The sequence below is a fragment of the Anas acuta genome, chromosome 1, assembly GCF_963932015.1.
Source record: "Anas acuta chromosome 1, bAnaAcu1.1, whole genome shotgun sequence".
NCBI classification, from domain to species: Eukaryota; Metazoa; Chordata; class Aves; order Anseriformes; family Anatidae; genus Anas; species Anas acuta.
In genome coordinates this window covers 157,947,587-157,964,366 of record NC_088979.1, presented here as the reverse complement: position 1 = coordinate 157,964,366, position 16,780 = coordinate 157,947,587, and the positions used below count along the sequence as shown (strand labels likewise).

The following is a 16,780-nucleotide window of genomic DNA, read 5'->3' as shown; positions in this document are numbered from 1 at the left end:
GATCACCACCGTCTGTCCTATCTTCTCATATTTTCCCATTAAATCTTTCCGTGACTCTCTCTGTGCATATTCACTGTCCCTCAGTGTACATGCTTCAAGGACTACTTGCCAGCTCCTGGCCAGACCTGTGTGTGTGTGAGGGAACGTCAGTGCCAGCTGCTGGAGTCATGCTGGGAGTGTAGATGTCCCCAGCCTGTGGTGCCAGCAACTGAAGAGAGTGGAGTCCTAGCATCACATACTGGAGTGAGTGGGGTCTTCTGCTCCCTGCCAGGGGCAGAGCCGGTCTATGTTCCCAAATCAGCTACGGGGGGGGGGGGGGGCAGTGCGGGTGAGGTGAGTACGGGCTCCACACTGGTGGCTGGAGCGGGGCTGTAGGTTGCAGCCCCTGTGCCTGGTGCTGGCTGCTGGAGGGGCCCACGTGTCTGTATCTTCCCCAGCCTGCTGTGTGTGGGGTGTGCCTGTGTATTTGCCAGCAAACTTTAAGCTGGACCAGGCAGTGAGTAACAGGCACCTTGGATCCAGGTCGGGTATCAGGTGGGCAGGGAGTCCATGCTGGTACGCCCGGGGGGACCTGCGAATGCGGTGTGCATGAGGGATGAGTCTGTGAGTGCTGCGTGTGTGCAGCAAACTTCAGGCTGGAGCAGCCAGTAGGCCACCCGGAAAGTGGGTAAGCAGGCCCAGAATCCAGTCACGGATGCTACGCAGGCTGAGCAGCCATGCCAGTACTTGAAGGATCCACACATGTGTGCCTGTGAACCTGGAGAGGGCTGTGAGTGTGCCTGCACCAGTGACCTTCCGGCTCTAACGGCTGGAGGAGGAACGGGCCTCATCTGTGTGTCCGTGTTTTACGTGAGGCCTGTGTGTAAGTGCTGCTGAAGGCAGCCTGTGTGTCTCTGGATACATGCTCAGCTTTGCTGCTGGTGGGACCTGCAAAGGGGAAGGCAGCAGCCACATCCCCAGCCTGGGCTGAGACCCTGGGACCACAGGCACCAGGCTGGGTCCCAGCGGTCCTTCCTTGGAGCGACTACAGGGGATAGCCACGCTCTTTACCTCACTTAACAGAAAATCAAAGCAAGGAAGTAAACAAAAGACAGAGTAAATGAGAACTCCACAGTCCATAAATTGATTACCGTGGGCATTAGCAGATTAATGAAATGCTTCCATGAATTCTAAACAGGGTACATAATTGCTTTTGGAAGTTATCTCGTTCTCCAAGTAACAATACAGCAGTTACTTCACAAACAAACAAAAAAGAAATTCAGAGATGCAGGGTGGTATATCTCTTTATAATCCAGTGCCTAAACAATAGGAAAAAATACTGCATGTGAGCATGGTAGTAGCTGATGCAGAAGGGAGAAATTCCCACACTCCACTTACCTTCAGTAGCTGTCCATCATCTGTTCCCAGAAAGAGAACTATCTGATTTAAAACAACTGTGCCATAAACAGCCGCTAATCCAGAGTGAATCAAGGTAGGTGATTTCTTGATTGATCGTTCCTCCTGAAAATCAGATATAGGAGAAAATCATTACAAAACTATTCACCTGCAATGCAAAATGTTAATTAAAAAAAAAAAAAGAGAGAATCCCTGGAAAGATTCTCAGAAAACTCAACTTCAGAAAATAGTGTGGGTGACATTTTTATTCTGGCAGAATTTCAGAGCAACATATCTTTGGAAATGTCACTGAAAACTACTTTTTTTATACATGGCAACTGGTCATATCCATGATAGGGATTACATATACTGCAGCTAAACCACTGATCTCAGTGGGACACAAATTTAGTCTAATAGCAGCACATTACTTTGCAAAAAAAAAATTCTCTTTTGGGGGACATAAGGCCCCAGACCTATTCTGGATTGCCAGTACTTCTCAATGAAGCCATGTTTTCCCATCACCTGACATCATGTATTATAAAGGCTACATATACACTCAGCAACCACTTTTAAAGGCATGCAAATGTTCTGGAGAAAGCAGACTTCAAACACACAGCCTTTTTTTTGTGTGTCAGAAAATGAAGAGCTTCATTTGCCTGCATAGTTTCCTGCTTTACACTAAAGGAAGTTGCGACCTTATTACATAAATATAAAAATTACATAAAGCAGCATAAAGTTCATGTCAAGGAGAGCATAAAGGTATTTCCATGAACTTTAAAATCAAAATGTTACCTGCAATTCTCTGTCCAAACTGGATGAAGTTAAGAGACAAATGTATGTAAGCAGCTTATGAAAGACAAAAATGGGCAGGGAATCCCTGTATTTTGTGGAACAAGAAACCCCAAACCAAATAACCCAGACCTATCACCTTTACTGTAGACAACCAAGTTTTGAAAGGAAGCCCTTACAGTGTGAGAGAGTGGGAGAAGAGCTCAGGCAGAACCAGGTCTTTGGGAACAAGCCCTGTATATCAGCATAAAATGCCCAGAATTTCAGCCTCAAGGACAGATCCCTAAAACTACAGGAACCCTCTGAGTATGAGACCTTATTTTGCTTTAACACACAAGACACAGTGTAAGAAGGTACCTTAATATCCAAATTTTGCAGAAACATGAATGCATTTCTCAAAGTTACGAAGCAAATCTCTAGCATGGTAACAGCTGAATCCAGCTCTCCTGCATGCTAGGATGATGGCTTAACCCCAAAAAGCCTTTCCATATAGAAATACATTTTTTCTGAACAGCAATCCTAAGTCAATTAAAATCTTTTTCAGTCATCTGAATTATTTTAATTAGCTTGCAAGGACGGTCACTTGGAGTAAAAGAAGACTTGATTAACTTTCATATTTAAAGTTTTTTTTTCTTTTTTTTTTTTTTTCATGCAACAGGAAGAAGACATAGGAACTGTCATGTAGTGGCACAGAACTCCAGTAAAACCCAGTTTGGTATGAGACTTTAGTGCCACAGAGATCTGTTTTATATATGGGGGAAAAAAATGATTGCAAGCATTTTGAGGTGGAAAAAGCTAACTCACTTTTTTATTAGATCAGAGGGTAACGAACTCCAGCACTGGTGCAGACAATGAGCCCTCGCTCAGACCAAGGAGTGAGGAGATGAAGTGTTCCAGGCTTTGATTTCCAAGAGAATTAGGATTTTTTTCTCAGTGCACTGTATAGCAGCGTGAGGAAGACAAACCACCCTAAGTTCCTTGCAGACTCTATACAATAACATCACAGAAGAAGGGAGGACTCACCCAGTCTCTGAAAAGCTTTGCTGCCAGATTTTATTTTGACCCACATACTAGTAAAATAACTAGTGTCATATCAGTGCATCCTCCTCATCTGACGGAGGAACCAGTACTGACAAGTGTGGAAGCCTCCTCCCCTCACTCTGTTTGCTAGAGGGAGGGTCACTGCGACATTGAGCTAATACAGATAAGGAGAGGAGGAATTTAGATGGTGGGCAGTCACAACAAAAATAGTCTTCTCTCCTTTGCAACCTATTTCTCCAGCATGCCCATTCCCTCCAGGGTGCAGCTGCTGCTTTCACCCTTCTGTCATCCCTCTTCCAAGTGCACTGATTTTTTTAACAAGCCCTTTTACTTCTTCCACTGTGACTAATGGGGTTACAGCACTGTAGGGCCTTCCCAAGCTTTTTCTTTCACAGACAAATCCAGCCCTAAAATATATTTACAGTCTAAACTTCCCTTATACTTGAAGAGTCATTCATCTCCACAGTCATCTATGCTGTAACACTTCCAGGCTCATTCAAACACAAGAAATGCAAAAGAAAAGACAAATACTGCTGCAGAAGACTTTTCTTCTCTCTCTTTTTTTTTTTTCTTTTTTTTTGTAAATTTTTCAGTTCAATCTTCTATTTTATTGTTTTGTTCCCAAAAATCTTCACATAAACAGGTAAGCTTAGAGATCTCTTGACTTAACTTGCATCTTGCTTTTAAGATCAACCCTTCTGTGCTGTTTGGTTATTGGCACGAAAGGCATTTATACTCATTTCATATTTTGCATCTCTTTTTCAGGTTTATCTCTGTATGATTCCAGCTGCAGCAATCATATTCCCACTTCTAGTTTCTGTCTTGATTTCCTCTTGATTCTTTTACATGGCTCACCTCAGAGGAAAGGGCAGCATTTTAGCTCACTCAACATTCAACATATTGCAGTTGGCCAAAAGGCAAAAATGAAGGATTTGCAAATCCATAGTGAACAAATGGGTGCAGCTATACAAAAGGGCACACAACCTGTGAGCATTGTATAGCAATAGCCAACACTGGAACAATACAAAAATGTCTTTCCTAGAGGGAAAAATCTTATGGAAACTCATTCTTCTTCCTCAACTTTACCACCCTTCAAACTCTTCCATCAGTGGCTACTACATCAGAGGGTAGCAAATACTGGTGCATGCAGTGAGCCTTTATTGATTGCAAAGAATCAAGGAGACAAACTGTTCCAAAAATTTATTTCCATCATTTTTTTAAGTGGTATATAGCATAGCAATGCTGGAGGACAAACCCAGGTGTGCAAACTGCAAAACATGAGGGAGGGTGGCAGGAAATGTGAGGGTCTTCACAGAGAAAGATCCTGAGCCTCATGATGCAAGGCAGGAGGGCCAGTCAGAGGCTACCCTCGTGGAAGAGGCTGATGGAGGCTCCTGAGACATGGGAGGCTAGAAACGCGTGACTTCTTGCAGCAGAAGAAATGTTCCTACTCCACCCTCAGTTCTGAATTTACAGAATCAGTGAAGCGCACTAATAAGCAGTGAGGGAGAACAAGCTCCATTAAAAAAGGCTTTGAAACCAACTGGGCTTGAACTGAGCACTAGCAGAGAGAGCAAGAGGAAGTGGTGGGTGACAGTGGTTGGAGATTCCCTTCTGTGAGAGATGAAGGCACACATCTGCTAAACAGTCTTGCTGTTAAAATGGGTTTCTTTTTTTAGGGGCCCTGATCCAGTACATTGCAGAGAGACTGCCAATGATTTTCCATTCCTTTGACTACCACCCACTGTTGCACACCCACATGGACACCTAAGACACTGCCTGGAGCAAATCAGGACTACAAAGCTCTGGGGGCAAAGTGAAGGAGAGAGGACTCCAGGTTTTGTCAGTCCTATGGGGACAGTGAAAGGGTGATGCTTTCCTGGATTTGCTACCCACAAACAAGGAAGAACTGACCGGAGATGTGATAATCAGTGGCAGTCTCTGCTGTAGTAACTATTAGCTGAGTACAGGATCCTGAGGGCAGTGAGGAACAAACAGCAGAGTACAGATCCCTGGACTTCAGGAGACCAGACTTCAGCTTGTTCAGGGAACTGGTTAGTGGGAAAGGATTAAGCCACGGGTCTTTTAAGAAATCTCAACTTACAGAATTTCTAGGGACCAGATGGGATCTGTAGGAAGATGCTGAAAGAGTGATGTTACCGCAAGGTCATTCTCTCATACTTCAGAGATTGTGGAGAGCAGAGTAAGTCTCCAACAACCGAAGAAAGGCAAACATTGCAACCCATCTTCAAAAAGGACAGTGGATGTCATTTACTTTAACTTTAGCAGGCTCTTGACACCATTTCCCACAGCCTTTTTGTATCCAAGTTGAGATGTTGAAGGCTATACAGCAGGACTGAGGGATGGGTCAAAAACTTGATGAATCATCAGGCTCAAGGAGCATCAGTTAATGGTTTGTACTCTACCTACAGATTAGTTATGGGTAGAACCTACCCTGGGACATGTCCTACTCAATATCTTTATCAAGAACATGGAGAAATACACGGTGTCAGAGGGACAGGAGATGCACAGCCAAACTCTTTAGTGAGGTGCATGTAGGACAACAAGCAATAATGTCCACAAACTGAAAAAGGGGAGGTTTCCTGTGGATATGACACTTTAAACAAGAAAAATCCTGATGAGGACAATTTTGCAGAATAGGTAGTGCAGTTTCTATCCATGGAGTTTTCAAGATCCAACAGAACAAAGCCCGGTGCAACCCTGTCTGATCTCAGAGCTGACCCATGCAGGAAGCTGAAATGGAGACCTCCTCTGAAGCTCTTTCCAACCTGAATGACTCTCTGGTCCCAAGGAAGCAAGTCCTCTGTTCAGGAGTCCCCAGGCCCCCAAAATTTCTCACTCAGAACACCTCGTGAAGCCAGACGACAAAAGCAACTCTTCTCCTTACTGGTAATGTGAGAATTTAGAAACCTCATGTGGCTTACTTCCCACACCAAACATGGGCAAACCGAAACTGGAAATTCACTGCAACTGGGCAGAAATATTCACTCTAGAAATGTTAATTCGATAAGTCTGTCAAACATCAGATGAAATACTAGCAGCCTGGTAATACACAGGAGATGACTTTACTACTGGAAAGTTAATTACAGGGTCAATTTTTGATACCAAATGATATTTACAAGTCTGTAAATCTCTCCTTAAATAAAAGATCATGAATCTTTTGGAATGAGTTACCAGACAAATTCAAATGTCATTCCTGCAAATTAATGGCCAGGATTAAACTGATGCAACTCCGGTGACTTCAACACCTGAATCTAGCAGCTAAGATTTGTCCCAGGGTTACAAATTATGCTCGATAAATTAAGGAGCACATACCGACTCACATACTTAGCACCCACTGAATAACGCAAAAATTCAAAGAACAGGCTGTTATGTATCCTTACTTGCATTAAATAGCAGATGAAAATTCAACAGAAATATCTTATCATTTAGCAACCGTCTCAGCCAATTTTCATTTTTTAGGATTTTCTCCCTCAAATATTGCAGAGCCCTTTCCTTCCCATGCAACTTTTTTCAACTGCAACTCTAATTTCCAGATTTCTCATTACAGTTAGATAATTTCCTGCAACTCTCTCCTGTTGATGTTACTTCATTTGAGCACTTTTCCAATACATCTGCTTATCTGTGATCCACAAGATCCTTAAATCTCTGGGAGAGATCTGAAATTCTAGTAGCTCCTGTTCAGACACGGAACAACAGAAGCAAAGCCCTTCTTAAAGCTCGTGAGTTTCTGGAACAAGTTTGTGAAAGATTCCAGCATGCCTTGTATGTCCTGGCTAAGGAGCTTCTACTTCATAATTATGATCCACCAAAAATGTTTGTTAGCGCTCAGTCACACTTCTGAAAAGAAACTGAGAAAAAGATTTGGCAACTTCAGATGTAATGACTATGGAAATCGTGAAGATGATGTACTTATGTACACATAGTTTACGCTATCAAGTTCAATAACATACACCTCAACAGTGTACATAAGCAGATATACTCAAAATGAAGAGATATGGATAAGAGGAAAACAAGTTGAATATAAAATTGCAAAATATTTTCACAGTTTCATTGAAGACGTCACTTTTCTCTTGCTTGTTACAGATCATGTTTCTGGAAATAACAATGTTGCATACATCCAGAATAAACACAGCCAAGTAGGACAAAATGCTCTGTGAATTGCATTTCTCACATACTGCAAGAAATTAAGCGAAATTAGCTTCTTCTCATAAGCAGAGATTCCAAAGAATTTGTAGGAGTCAAATAGTTTTTGATAAAGCTGGTAAGCAAAGATCTTAAAAATTACTGATTTTGAATGACAGAGTCAAATCCAGCATCAAATCTTACTGCAAATGTCAATGCTGGCCTAAGTCGTGGTCCAAGACCAGAGACCACACAACTACCGTGAGCTCCTGCAGGAGGGTAAGCAGTTTGGCACCAATCCAGGGAGGTACTCAAGTTCACACTTAACCTTAAATGCATGGACATCTCCCCTGAAGATGACAGAACTACTCATATGCCTAATGTTAAATATGCCCTTAAGTGCTTTACTGGGATAGGGCCAGAGGGCTCGGTACCTTACAGGAATGAGCTCACGGTGGGGCGTGCAGCAATAGCACGGCAGGGACATCAGGAGCACAAACACCTCTGGGTGAGCCCCTCTTGCAGTGTGCCATTCAGAATCACAGTGCCAACACAGTGCAAGCACAAGCAGCCGCGTGGGTACAGAGAGGGATGAGGATGTCTTGCCTAAGAGTAATCAGAGTAATTACAGAAATGTGAGGAATGACAGGATCGGAAGGAAGATAAACTGCCGCTGATCCCTGACATACTCTCACTAAAAACCATATTCCTGCAGTGAGGAAATTGTATTTGCAGTCCCCACACAAACTGACAGGACGTGTCCGTGCACACACACCTCATCACATCATGTCCGAGCTCGACAGCTCAAGTGCACCCAGCAAAGGCAATTAAGACCCGCAGCACACTACAGCGCCTAACATCTTCAACACAAACATCAGGATCATGTTTGACAAGGTCCACCAGCCACAAACACCATCCAGGTCTTGAATTCCAGGTGATCATCATGTTATAACACACTCTTTTCCTCTGTCCCAACACTGTCTTCAGAAGACTGGACACAGAGGCACATGTAAGCACTGCTGCTTGTCTACACACCCCCTACAACACGCTCCCGATGCTCTGTGCTCCAAAGCCACCCTTTCTGGCCACAGCCCGTGCCAGGGATGGCACACAACTTCCTCGCATGCTGCGTGCTGTCTGACGCGCTGTGCGCTATCTCCCTGCCAGCTCCGTATTCTGCACGCTTCTGAGTCAGAGAAGGGTATGTTCCACTTTCACAGGGACTCACGATTTGGTGAGAGACAGTAGAAGGATCTGGACTCAAACAACCCAGAAGCAGCAGCATATGGGCCTGTCATCTACAAAAGCATTCTGCATTAGCCTAGCCTAACCTTCTGTACTATAAAAAACATATTACAGCTGAACTAGATGCATTTATTTATATGTTTATAAACTATAAGCACATATCATTAGCTTAAAAAAGGGAACACAGTTAGTCATGTAACGCTACAGGTCGTATTACTACACAACACCCCGATGTCCTGTGATCACACAAAATATTAAAATACCATTATCCCATCGGTGGTAAACTGTACGTACTGTTGTGCCAAAATACCATGATTAATGACATCACTGTAGTTAGGGACATAATGTCAGGCAATCACTTTGGTCCTTTTTAATGTTGGGATTCTTCAGCACTGTGCCCGAATATAATGTACATTTCCAGGAGGGAGACAAGATTTTGGGGTTATGAAAGTAACTTTGGAGTAACAGGAGTCCAATGTAAATCAGACAGATCCTTTGATCAGTGGATCACTGATTTTGCATATTCAGCCATTTGGATGTGATGGAGAGAGGAGACTGAGAGGAGCACAGCTCAGGGAGGTATCTGCCTCACCTGACATGTGCTACCTTACCCTGTGAATTCCCAGGGACTCCTCTGGAACTTGTAGCACGGGGCTTTGAAAAGTGCTTATAAAGGATCTGCTGCCCAGGGAAATTTCATTTTTCTGCTTCTGTATGCTCAGAAAGCACCTTCTGAAGAAAACCGATGAGTAATTAGAAATAAGGAATACAAATTGCAAATCCAACTAGCAAGCAGATATTTGGGGATGAGGATGAGACTTCCGATTCATTCAGCAAGTTTGCCTTGTGAGAGCACCATAATCACGCACTAAGTTACAAATTGGCACTGGATATCAGAGAACTGGCTCTGGCTCTGTTGTGAGAGTTTCACTATTTACTTCAGCACAGTTGTTTCACCCACATGGTGAAATGGGTGTTCCCATTCATAATGACATCCTCTGACACTGGCAGTGGTGTTGCAATTCAGCAGGGAATTGAGCAGAATGAATCATATGTGCCCTCTGGTAGCTTTTATTTGGAAGAATCTCGGCACTCTGCTTTGCTGTGGGCTACATTTTGTCGCCCAGGAGAGACTACTACACTTCTTTCAAGGAGTTTCCAGCAAACTCCTGTCATAACAGTGTAAGGATTCAGGGGTTAAGCTGCAGGCTCCACGGATGGCTCTGGAGCTGCAAAAAGATACGGCTTGCTTTACGATGGCTTGCTCGATCCCCTGTGGTTCTCCCTGGTACTTTTCAGCATTGTTCCTTTTTCCACAGCTCTGAAAAGACTCTGAGTGTGACTTGAAAGCACGGATGGGCCTTGCAAAAGCACCTTCTCGTCCTGAATTACATTTTTAGCTTCCCGAATTTCCTTTTTAGTTCGTTTCTTTACTAGCTGCCAAGGCCACAGCAAAGCAGGTAGCCTTGCCCACCCTCTCTCCATGTGCACATGCCACCCTACAAAAGAGGAAGGAGTTCACCAGACAGTGGTACAGAAAGAGCTGACCAGGGGATCTCCATGGGGTACCGCTTACCTCTGAAAATGTAACCACTGAGACAACAAAGACACACTGGCTACTGCTGTCTGCTGTGTGTGCTTGTCTGGGGGGCTTGTGGGCCCTCTTGAGCAAGGCCAGTCCCGGGAGGTCTGGAGAACACCCGCCACCAAGCAAGCAAGCATAAATAACTCGTGAGCAATGGGCATAACAACAAGCACAGCCCAGTGCACAGGAGTCAAACTGATGGGCTTTTTTTCCATTTCTGATGTAGCTGCAATGACACGAGATGTGAATGCACAGAATAAGGTAGGAGATGCTTTATCTAGGCTCTGTGGAAAATACAATGAGGTATGACTAATTCTTGGCAGAAAAGGGCGCACTGAGCGAACAGCCCGAGTCTTGAGCCTGACCCAGCATGCCCTCAGGTGTTCCCTCAGACACATCCTTCCTGAGACATAGCTGGGAAGGACGCTCCAGGATCTGCTAAGGGATCGTCTCTTTAGAAACAGAAAGCGCCGCACAGATCTTCAGGGCTGCTGGCGCCAGGGCTGATGCGCAAAGCCGAGCACGGCTCTGAAGTTCCCCTGAACTTCGCTCGCCTTTGGGTCCCCTGGCCGGGGACAGCCCTCGAGTCATGCACAGCAGCACCAGCGACAAGACCGGCATGCAGGGCGAAAGCTTAGCAAAACCCCAGGCAGACTTACGCAGTGGTTCTCGTTGACGGCGAAGTGCGTGGAGGCGCAGGCTTGCTCCTTCATCTCCTCCATCCCGAAGATGCAGACGGCGGTGGCGTTCCAGGTCTTGGTGCTGTGGCTGTGGTTGAAGACGCCCACCCACCAGCCCTTGGCGCCCTGGCGGATGAGGCTGGAGGACACGATCAGGCTCCTGCAGCCGCAGTCCAGGTACACCTGGCCTCGCAGGGAGAAGCCGCGCTCCGAGGGCTGCAGCTGGTGCAGCACGGCCATGCTGGGCGGCTCGGGGTCCGTGCCCGACTTGGCCTTCCAGCGGTAGTAGGGGAAGAAGAGGTGGCCGCCCCACCACAGCGCGTCGACGAAGTGCAGCGGCTCCACGTGGTACTTGATGATGCCCAGCTCCTCGCTGGGCAGCAGCGAGTCCGTGGGGCGCACGGTGATGGCGGTGGTCTGGTCGGACTCGGAGGGCTCGCAGCCCTCCCTGGCCTCTCGGCGCCCGGCCGAGTAGGTGGCGGCCACCGCCAGGTACCAGGCGCCGGCCTGCTGGAACACCACGCCGGCCGTGGAGCCGCCGGGCAGGCAGCTCACCACCTCGGTGCGGTTGAAGCGCTGGCGGTAGGCCGGCCGCTCCCACACCTCGCAGCTGCCCGACGCCCGCGTCCAGCCGGCCAGCAGCACGCCGCCGCCGCCGGGCTCCTCGTAGGGCAGCAGCAGCTTGCTGCGCACCCCGGGGGGCTCCCCGCAGCCCGAGCCCTCGGCCAGCGGCGGCACCCGGCGGCGCGGCCGCAGCTCGGGCTGCAGCTCGTACAGGCAGCTGCCGCCGGCCACCAGCACGCCGCCGCCGCTCACCTCGATGTTGTCGATGGGGGCCCCGGGCAGCTCGAACGACTGCGGGCCGCCGGCGCCCGCCAGCGCCGCCAGCAGGGCCGGCAGCAGCCAGCCCAGCCCGGCCGGCGGCGCCATGGGCGCGGGCAGCGCGGGGCTCGGCGCCGCGGGGCGCCTTCAGGCGGCGGCGGGCGGCGGGCGACGCTGCGCCATGCTGCGCCCCGGGCCGGCCGCCGCCGCCGCCGCCGCCTCCTCCTCAACCTCCTCCTCCTCCTCCTCGGCGGGGCGGGGAGGAGAGGAGGGGGCGCGGTGCGGGAGCGGTGGGCCGGGCTCCTCCGGGAGGGCTGCCCAGGCACCTCGCCGCCCTGCGGCGCCGCTCGCCTCGCCTCGCCTCGCCTCGCCTGGCTTCTCCGCCCTCCCTCCCTGCCGCCGCTCCCCGCCTCGCCGCGGACGAGGGGCGGGAGGCGGCCCCGCCGCCGGGCGTGCGGGGGGACGGGGAGGGGAGGGGAAGCAGGGGAGGGGGCGAGGCGGGGCGCCGAGCGCTGCCCACACCCCCGGAGCCTCGCCTCGCCTCGCCCCCGGGCGGCCCGCGGGGCCGGCACCCCCTCGGGGCACCCCCGGCTGGGCTCCGGGCCCGCAGCCCAAGGGGGTCGCTGCCGGGGTCCGCCGGGAGCCGGCGGCCGGGGAACAAAGAGCCGCTCCGGCCGGCCCCGCCAGCCCTGCCGGGCAGGCAGGGGGCTTCTGCCACGGCTGGGCACGGAAAGGGGGCTGTGGAAGCTGGCAGAGACCCGTTTCTGTCCTCCCTTTGAGGTCTGGGTGAGCGTGGGTGTACAACCCATGGCCCCTTCTACTGGGAAGAGGACGCAATTCTCCAAGCCGACACCACTTTCTCTAACACCGACCCTCCATTTACACTGCTTTTGCCCCAAAGTGGCTTTACAGCAGGACAAAGTAAGAACTAGAACAAACATATCCCCTGTACTAATGAGTCCAGCGCCATATTTCCAAGTAGGAAGCACGGGGCAGTTAGCGAATTTGTGTCCTCTTTCTCCATTTCCGTACAAGAATCATTGTGCAAGAATTGCTGTCGCTCTGGTCAGCAAAAATATTTTACCAACTTGCAGCAATCAGGGGCTAGGACGCACACACCCATCAAATTCAAAACCCCGCACAACTTGTTTGCTTATCACAGTGACTACAAAACGTGTCAAAGATCTACAAAATGCACGGGGAGTGTGCAAGAGAATTGTTGCACGAGGATGCGAGGTGTAGTGCTAACAAACACTGCCTGCAGCTCCCTGTGCGGGACTGAACTTCTTGTCATCTTGTCAGCAGGTAAACAAAGCATTACAGATCATCGTGCCGGTATCACCAAAATAGGCTGTGTACACAAACACAATTTACGCAGCTTTTCAAAGGAGGCTGAACGTGTCACACGAGTGCACCATGTGCTGCCTTGACTTGTGCTCAAAACTGTGAGGCTGAGGGAGAGTGAACCCGCTTCCTACCTGCAAGGCACCTCTGGTACTGGCCACAGAGCACGTCCAGCAACGTCCCCCTCTGTGGACATCCCTCCAATCACAAGTCATTGAGCTCTGCATCCGTTGGCTTTTAGGGCTGACCAAATGACCTGTTTCTCTGGATCTTTGTTTAAAACATACCACATGTACTTCACCGAATGACTGATTTGCTTAAATGGGTGATGCCCCTGACAACCAAGACAGCAATGTTCTGCCTAACATTTTGCTTGCTCTAGGACCCATGAAAGATAGCCTGCACATGGCTGCTGTCACAAGAGAACAGCCTGGATGTGTGGGGTGGCAGGTGCTACCCAGGCAGGGCAGGAGGCTGCTTGCCCCCTGTTCCCAGACAGCACTCGGAGCCCCATTCTCCAGACTCATCCCTGCCTGCATCACTTTTCTGTTTCTGTCCTTCCCTTCCTCTTCCCAGGGAAGCAGCAGCTGGAACCAGGTCCTCGTCTTGCAACACTGAATTTGGTGTACACTTCCGAGAGCCACTGAAGTGGCTTTATGCTGAAAATCAGTGCATGAAGTTTTGCTCATGAGTGGAAGGGTCCCCTCAGTTTCTATCAAAGCCATGAAGTAAAGAGGAGCTCTTGTCTTCAGCCTGTCCTTCCTGAGGTACCCAGGAGGACACCAGCAGAGCTGAGCTCCTACTGATGTTATGGAAATAGAAAGCAAGGCTATGGGTTTATTTCGTAATGTTGCTGAGTGTGATAATTCCTATTTAATGCAGAAGACCGGAAAGTGGTGCAATTAGTTTGTAATGCTCTTAGAAAAAATAAACAGAAAATGGCAGGTCATATTGCTGTACTGTCTTGGTCATTGGTCCCATAGTTGGTACAGGTATGCTATTGTTGGCTACGTTTTATTTCTCAGTCACCTCAGAAGGGGCAAACAAGGGCATCTGCCTGTTAGTCTTACATTTTACAAAGCATTGCTGGCTAACTCTGGCACTCCAACCTAAATTTCTAAAAAAGCTAGGGAAGCAAAATGAGCCTCTTTCACTCCAAAGAGCTCTCTTAGACCTTCATCAATATTAGCAGAACACATCCTGAATTAACTTATGATTGCCTTTCCCACTGTGGATCAGCTGCCTAATTCCCTCCTTATTTCTGATCTGCATGCTAAATTTCTCAGCAGTTACGACTACACAGAGAATCTGACAAAATATTAGTCAATAAATGAGATTTATGTTCTTTAATTTATTTAGCTTAACTTCGATATTTTTCCTGTTTTGTAACTCCAAGCCCAATTAAGATTTGGGCTGATCAGTTCATTTAATGCACATGGTTACCTTAGCTTGGTTCTGAAAGTATTATTATTTTTTTTTTTTCTAAAAGGATAAATAACCTGCTGTTTATAAAGCAATAACAGGTAACATTACTCAATTATCAGTAAAGCATTTTATCATCAGTGTAATATTTGAAAAAACTGCACTTCTCATTCTGTAGCTAAGTTAATTTTGTAATGTAACTAAATTTTGACTAAATAAAAAGGAAATGCTGGGCAGCTTTTCAAAAATCTTTGCTGATAAGGATTCAGTTCCTCACAGAGTAACTGCATTTGACTACTGAAACTGATTTTGCAATGTTGGATTTCATTTTTTTTTTTAAATGCATCATTTAGTCTAAAAATTACCGACCCTTTTGCATTTTTTGATGGTCTTCACAGCGAGGAAATGTCAGCTTCAAGAACAGACTCCTTTGTGACCCTCGAGGAAATTCCTACCGCTATTGCAAAAAATGAGCAATTAACTCTGAAAGGTCTGCAAATAATACAAATGAAGGTAGAGGAGACTGGCCTGAATTCATGAATCTACTAGTCATATTTGCCTACATTAAAATATTCACAGGTATTAATGCTTCCTGTATGGTGGGAGGGGGAGGGAAAGAAGGAATGAAGGGAAGGAGGGAAGGAGGAGAAGAGGGAGAGAGAGAAGGAGCAAGGAAGGAAGCAGATTTTCATCCTATTTTCATTACAAGCACTATAAAAATGTGGATAAGAAAGCAGGCAGCCCCTATTGTGTAACTAAAATGCAGTTTTTAAGTCACATTATTTGTTTTCTTTTCAAATGTATTTTGAGATACAGTAGCAATGTTACAGAGAAAGAACTGAGGAGGACACACAGGAAAGATAGTTTGCTCTTCTGTGTGTTTGAAAATGCTCGTAATCAAAACCAAGATGACACTGAGAAAGTTGATTTTGTGTCAGAAACACAACCAGGGAACCTTTGTTCTAGATGACCTGTGCCTCAAGCTTCCTATGTAACACTGGACAAGAAAAATCTTTCTCTGAACCCCCTGTTTCTCTGCTGTGTTTATGAGAGAAATAAAATTAGTTAGATTTCAAGGAAACTCCGTGGATCAACATTAGGAAAGGCACTATATAAACGGGAAATAAAATTACAGGATTACAGGAAGGCACACTTGCAATACAGATAACATCACAAGTGAAAACAACTTAATGTTTTTTATGCTTAGCTTATCATAACTTCCACTTATCCACTTATCATAACTTCTGATATGTATCAACAGCTATGTTTTACCTAGAATGTATTTTATTTTATTTTATTTTATTTTATTTTATTTTATTTTATTTTATTTTATTTTATTTTATTTTATTTTATTTTATTTTATTTTATTTTATTTTATTAATGTTTGTACCTCGGCATCCAACAAAATAATGTCTCCATGAAGTAACTGCAAAGCAAGAGAGCTGAGCAAGATCAGTCTCCTTTATTCCCTCCCCAGCTGGTACGGTCCATCAGCAGCTCAACCAGGCTTGTCCCAGAGCTGCAGCTGAACAGTGACTGGATGGTACTGGCCAAACACTGGTAACACACCTGAAACTTGTATTTTCTTCTGTATTTGCATCTACTGTTTGGATGCACACAAAAAGGACCCAGCACACAAGGAATTCTGGACACAGAGCTTTGTCCACAGCCCGCTGGGGATGGGTTTAGTGTGTCAGTGTAATTTCCCAACATCCAAGGCAATGCAGAATAAGAAAGGCACAAAGGTGTCACAAAACCATGGTAGGCTCCTCCATCCTCTGTAGGCACGTTTGTTATTTCATTCTTCTGGTGCTGCCTATCTATGAAGGCAAAAACAAACAAACAAAAAACAACAAACAAACAAACAAACAAACATGAATTTGAATAAAAGGGGCCAGGGTTTGGGTGAAGGAAGAGTGTTGTGAGTATGACAAGTGAAAATCAAGTGAGAGTATGTCCTGGTTTCAGCTAGGATAGGGTTAGTTTTCCTCCTGGTAGCTGGTAGGGTGCTGTGTTTGGGATCTAGGATGAGAATAATGTTGATAACACGCTGATGGTTTAATTGCTGCAGAGCAGTGCTTACACCAAGCCAAGGACTTCTCAGCTTCTCGCTCTGCCCTGCCGGCGGGAGGTTGGGGGTGCAGCAGGAGCTGGGAGGGGACAGAGCCAGGACAGCTGATCCAAAATGGGCAAAGGGATGTCCCGTACCTTATGGAGTCATGCTGAAAAATTAATATGGGGGGGCTGGCAGGGGTGGAGGGACCACTGCTTGGGCATAGGCTGGGTGTCGGTCAGTGGGTGGTGAGCAAGTGCACTGCGCATCACTTGTTTG

The 16,780-nt window shown here is 47.0% G+C and overlaps 1 protein-coding gene and 1 long non-coding RNA gene across 2 annotated transcripts in view; both read right to left on the bottom strand.

Moving 5' to 3' along the window:
* Positions 1 to 12,078, bottom strand: part of PLXNC1 (plexin C1) — a 69,268-nt gene extending 57,190 nt beyond the window's left edge. The window contains exons 1-2 of the mRNA XM_068668369.1: positions 10,840 to 12,078; positions 1,378 to 1,500 (exon numbers count right to left, since the gene is read on the bottom strand). Of these exons, the coding sequence (XP_068524470.1) occupies positions 1,378 to 1,500; positions 10,840 to 11,790 (1,074 nt within the window). The 5' untranslated portion in view covers positions 11,791 to 12,078. The remainder of the gene's footprint in view (positions 1 to 1,377; positions 1,501 to 10,839) is intronic.
* On the bottom strand, positions 8,057 to 10,829 carry LOC137848946 (uncharacterized). Its single transcript, XR_011091600.1, has 2 exons — positions 10,172 to 10,829; positions 8,057 to 10,094 (listed from the first exon to the last, which is right to left on the bottom strand). It is a non-coding gene; the product is annotated as an uncharacterized lncRNA (long non-coding RNA).
* Positions 12,079 to 16,780: the final 4,702 nt, after the last annotated feature.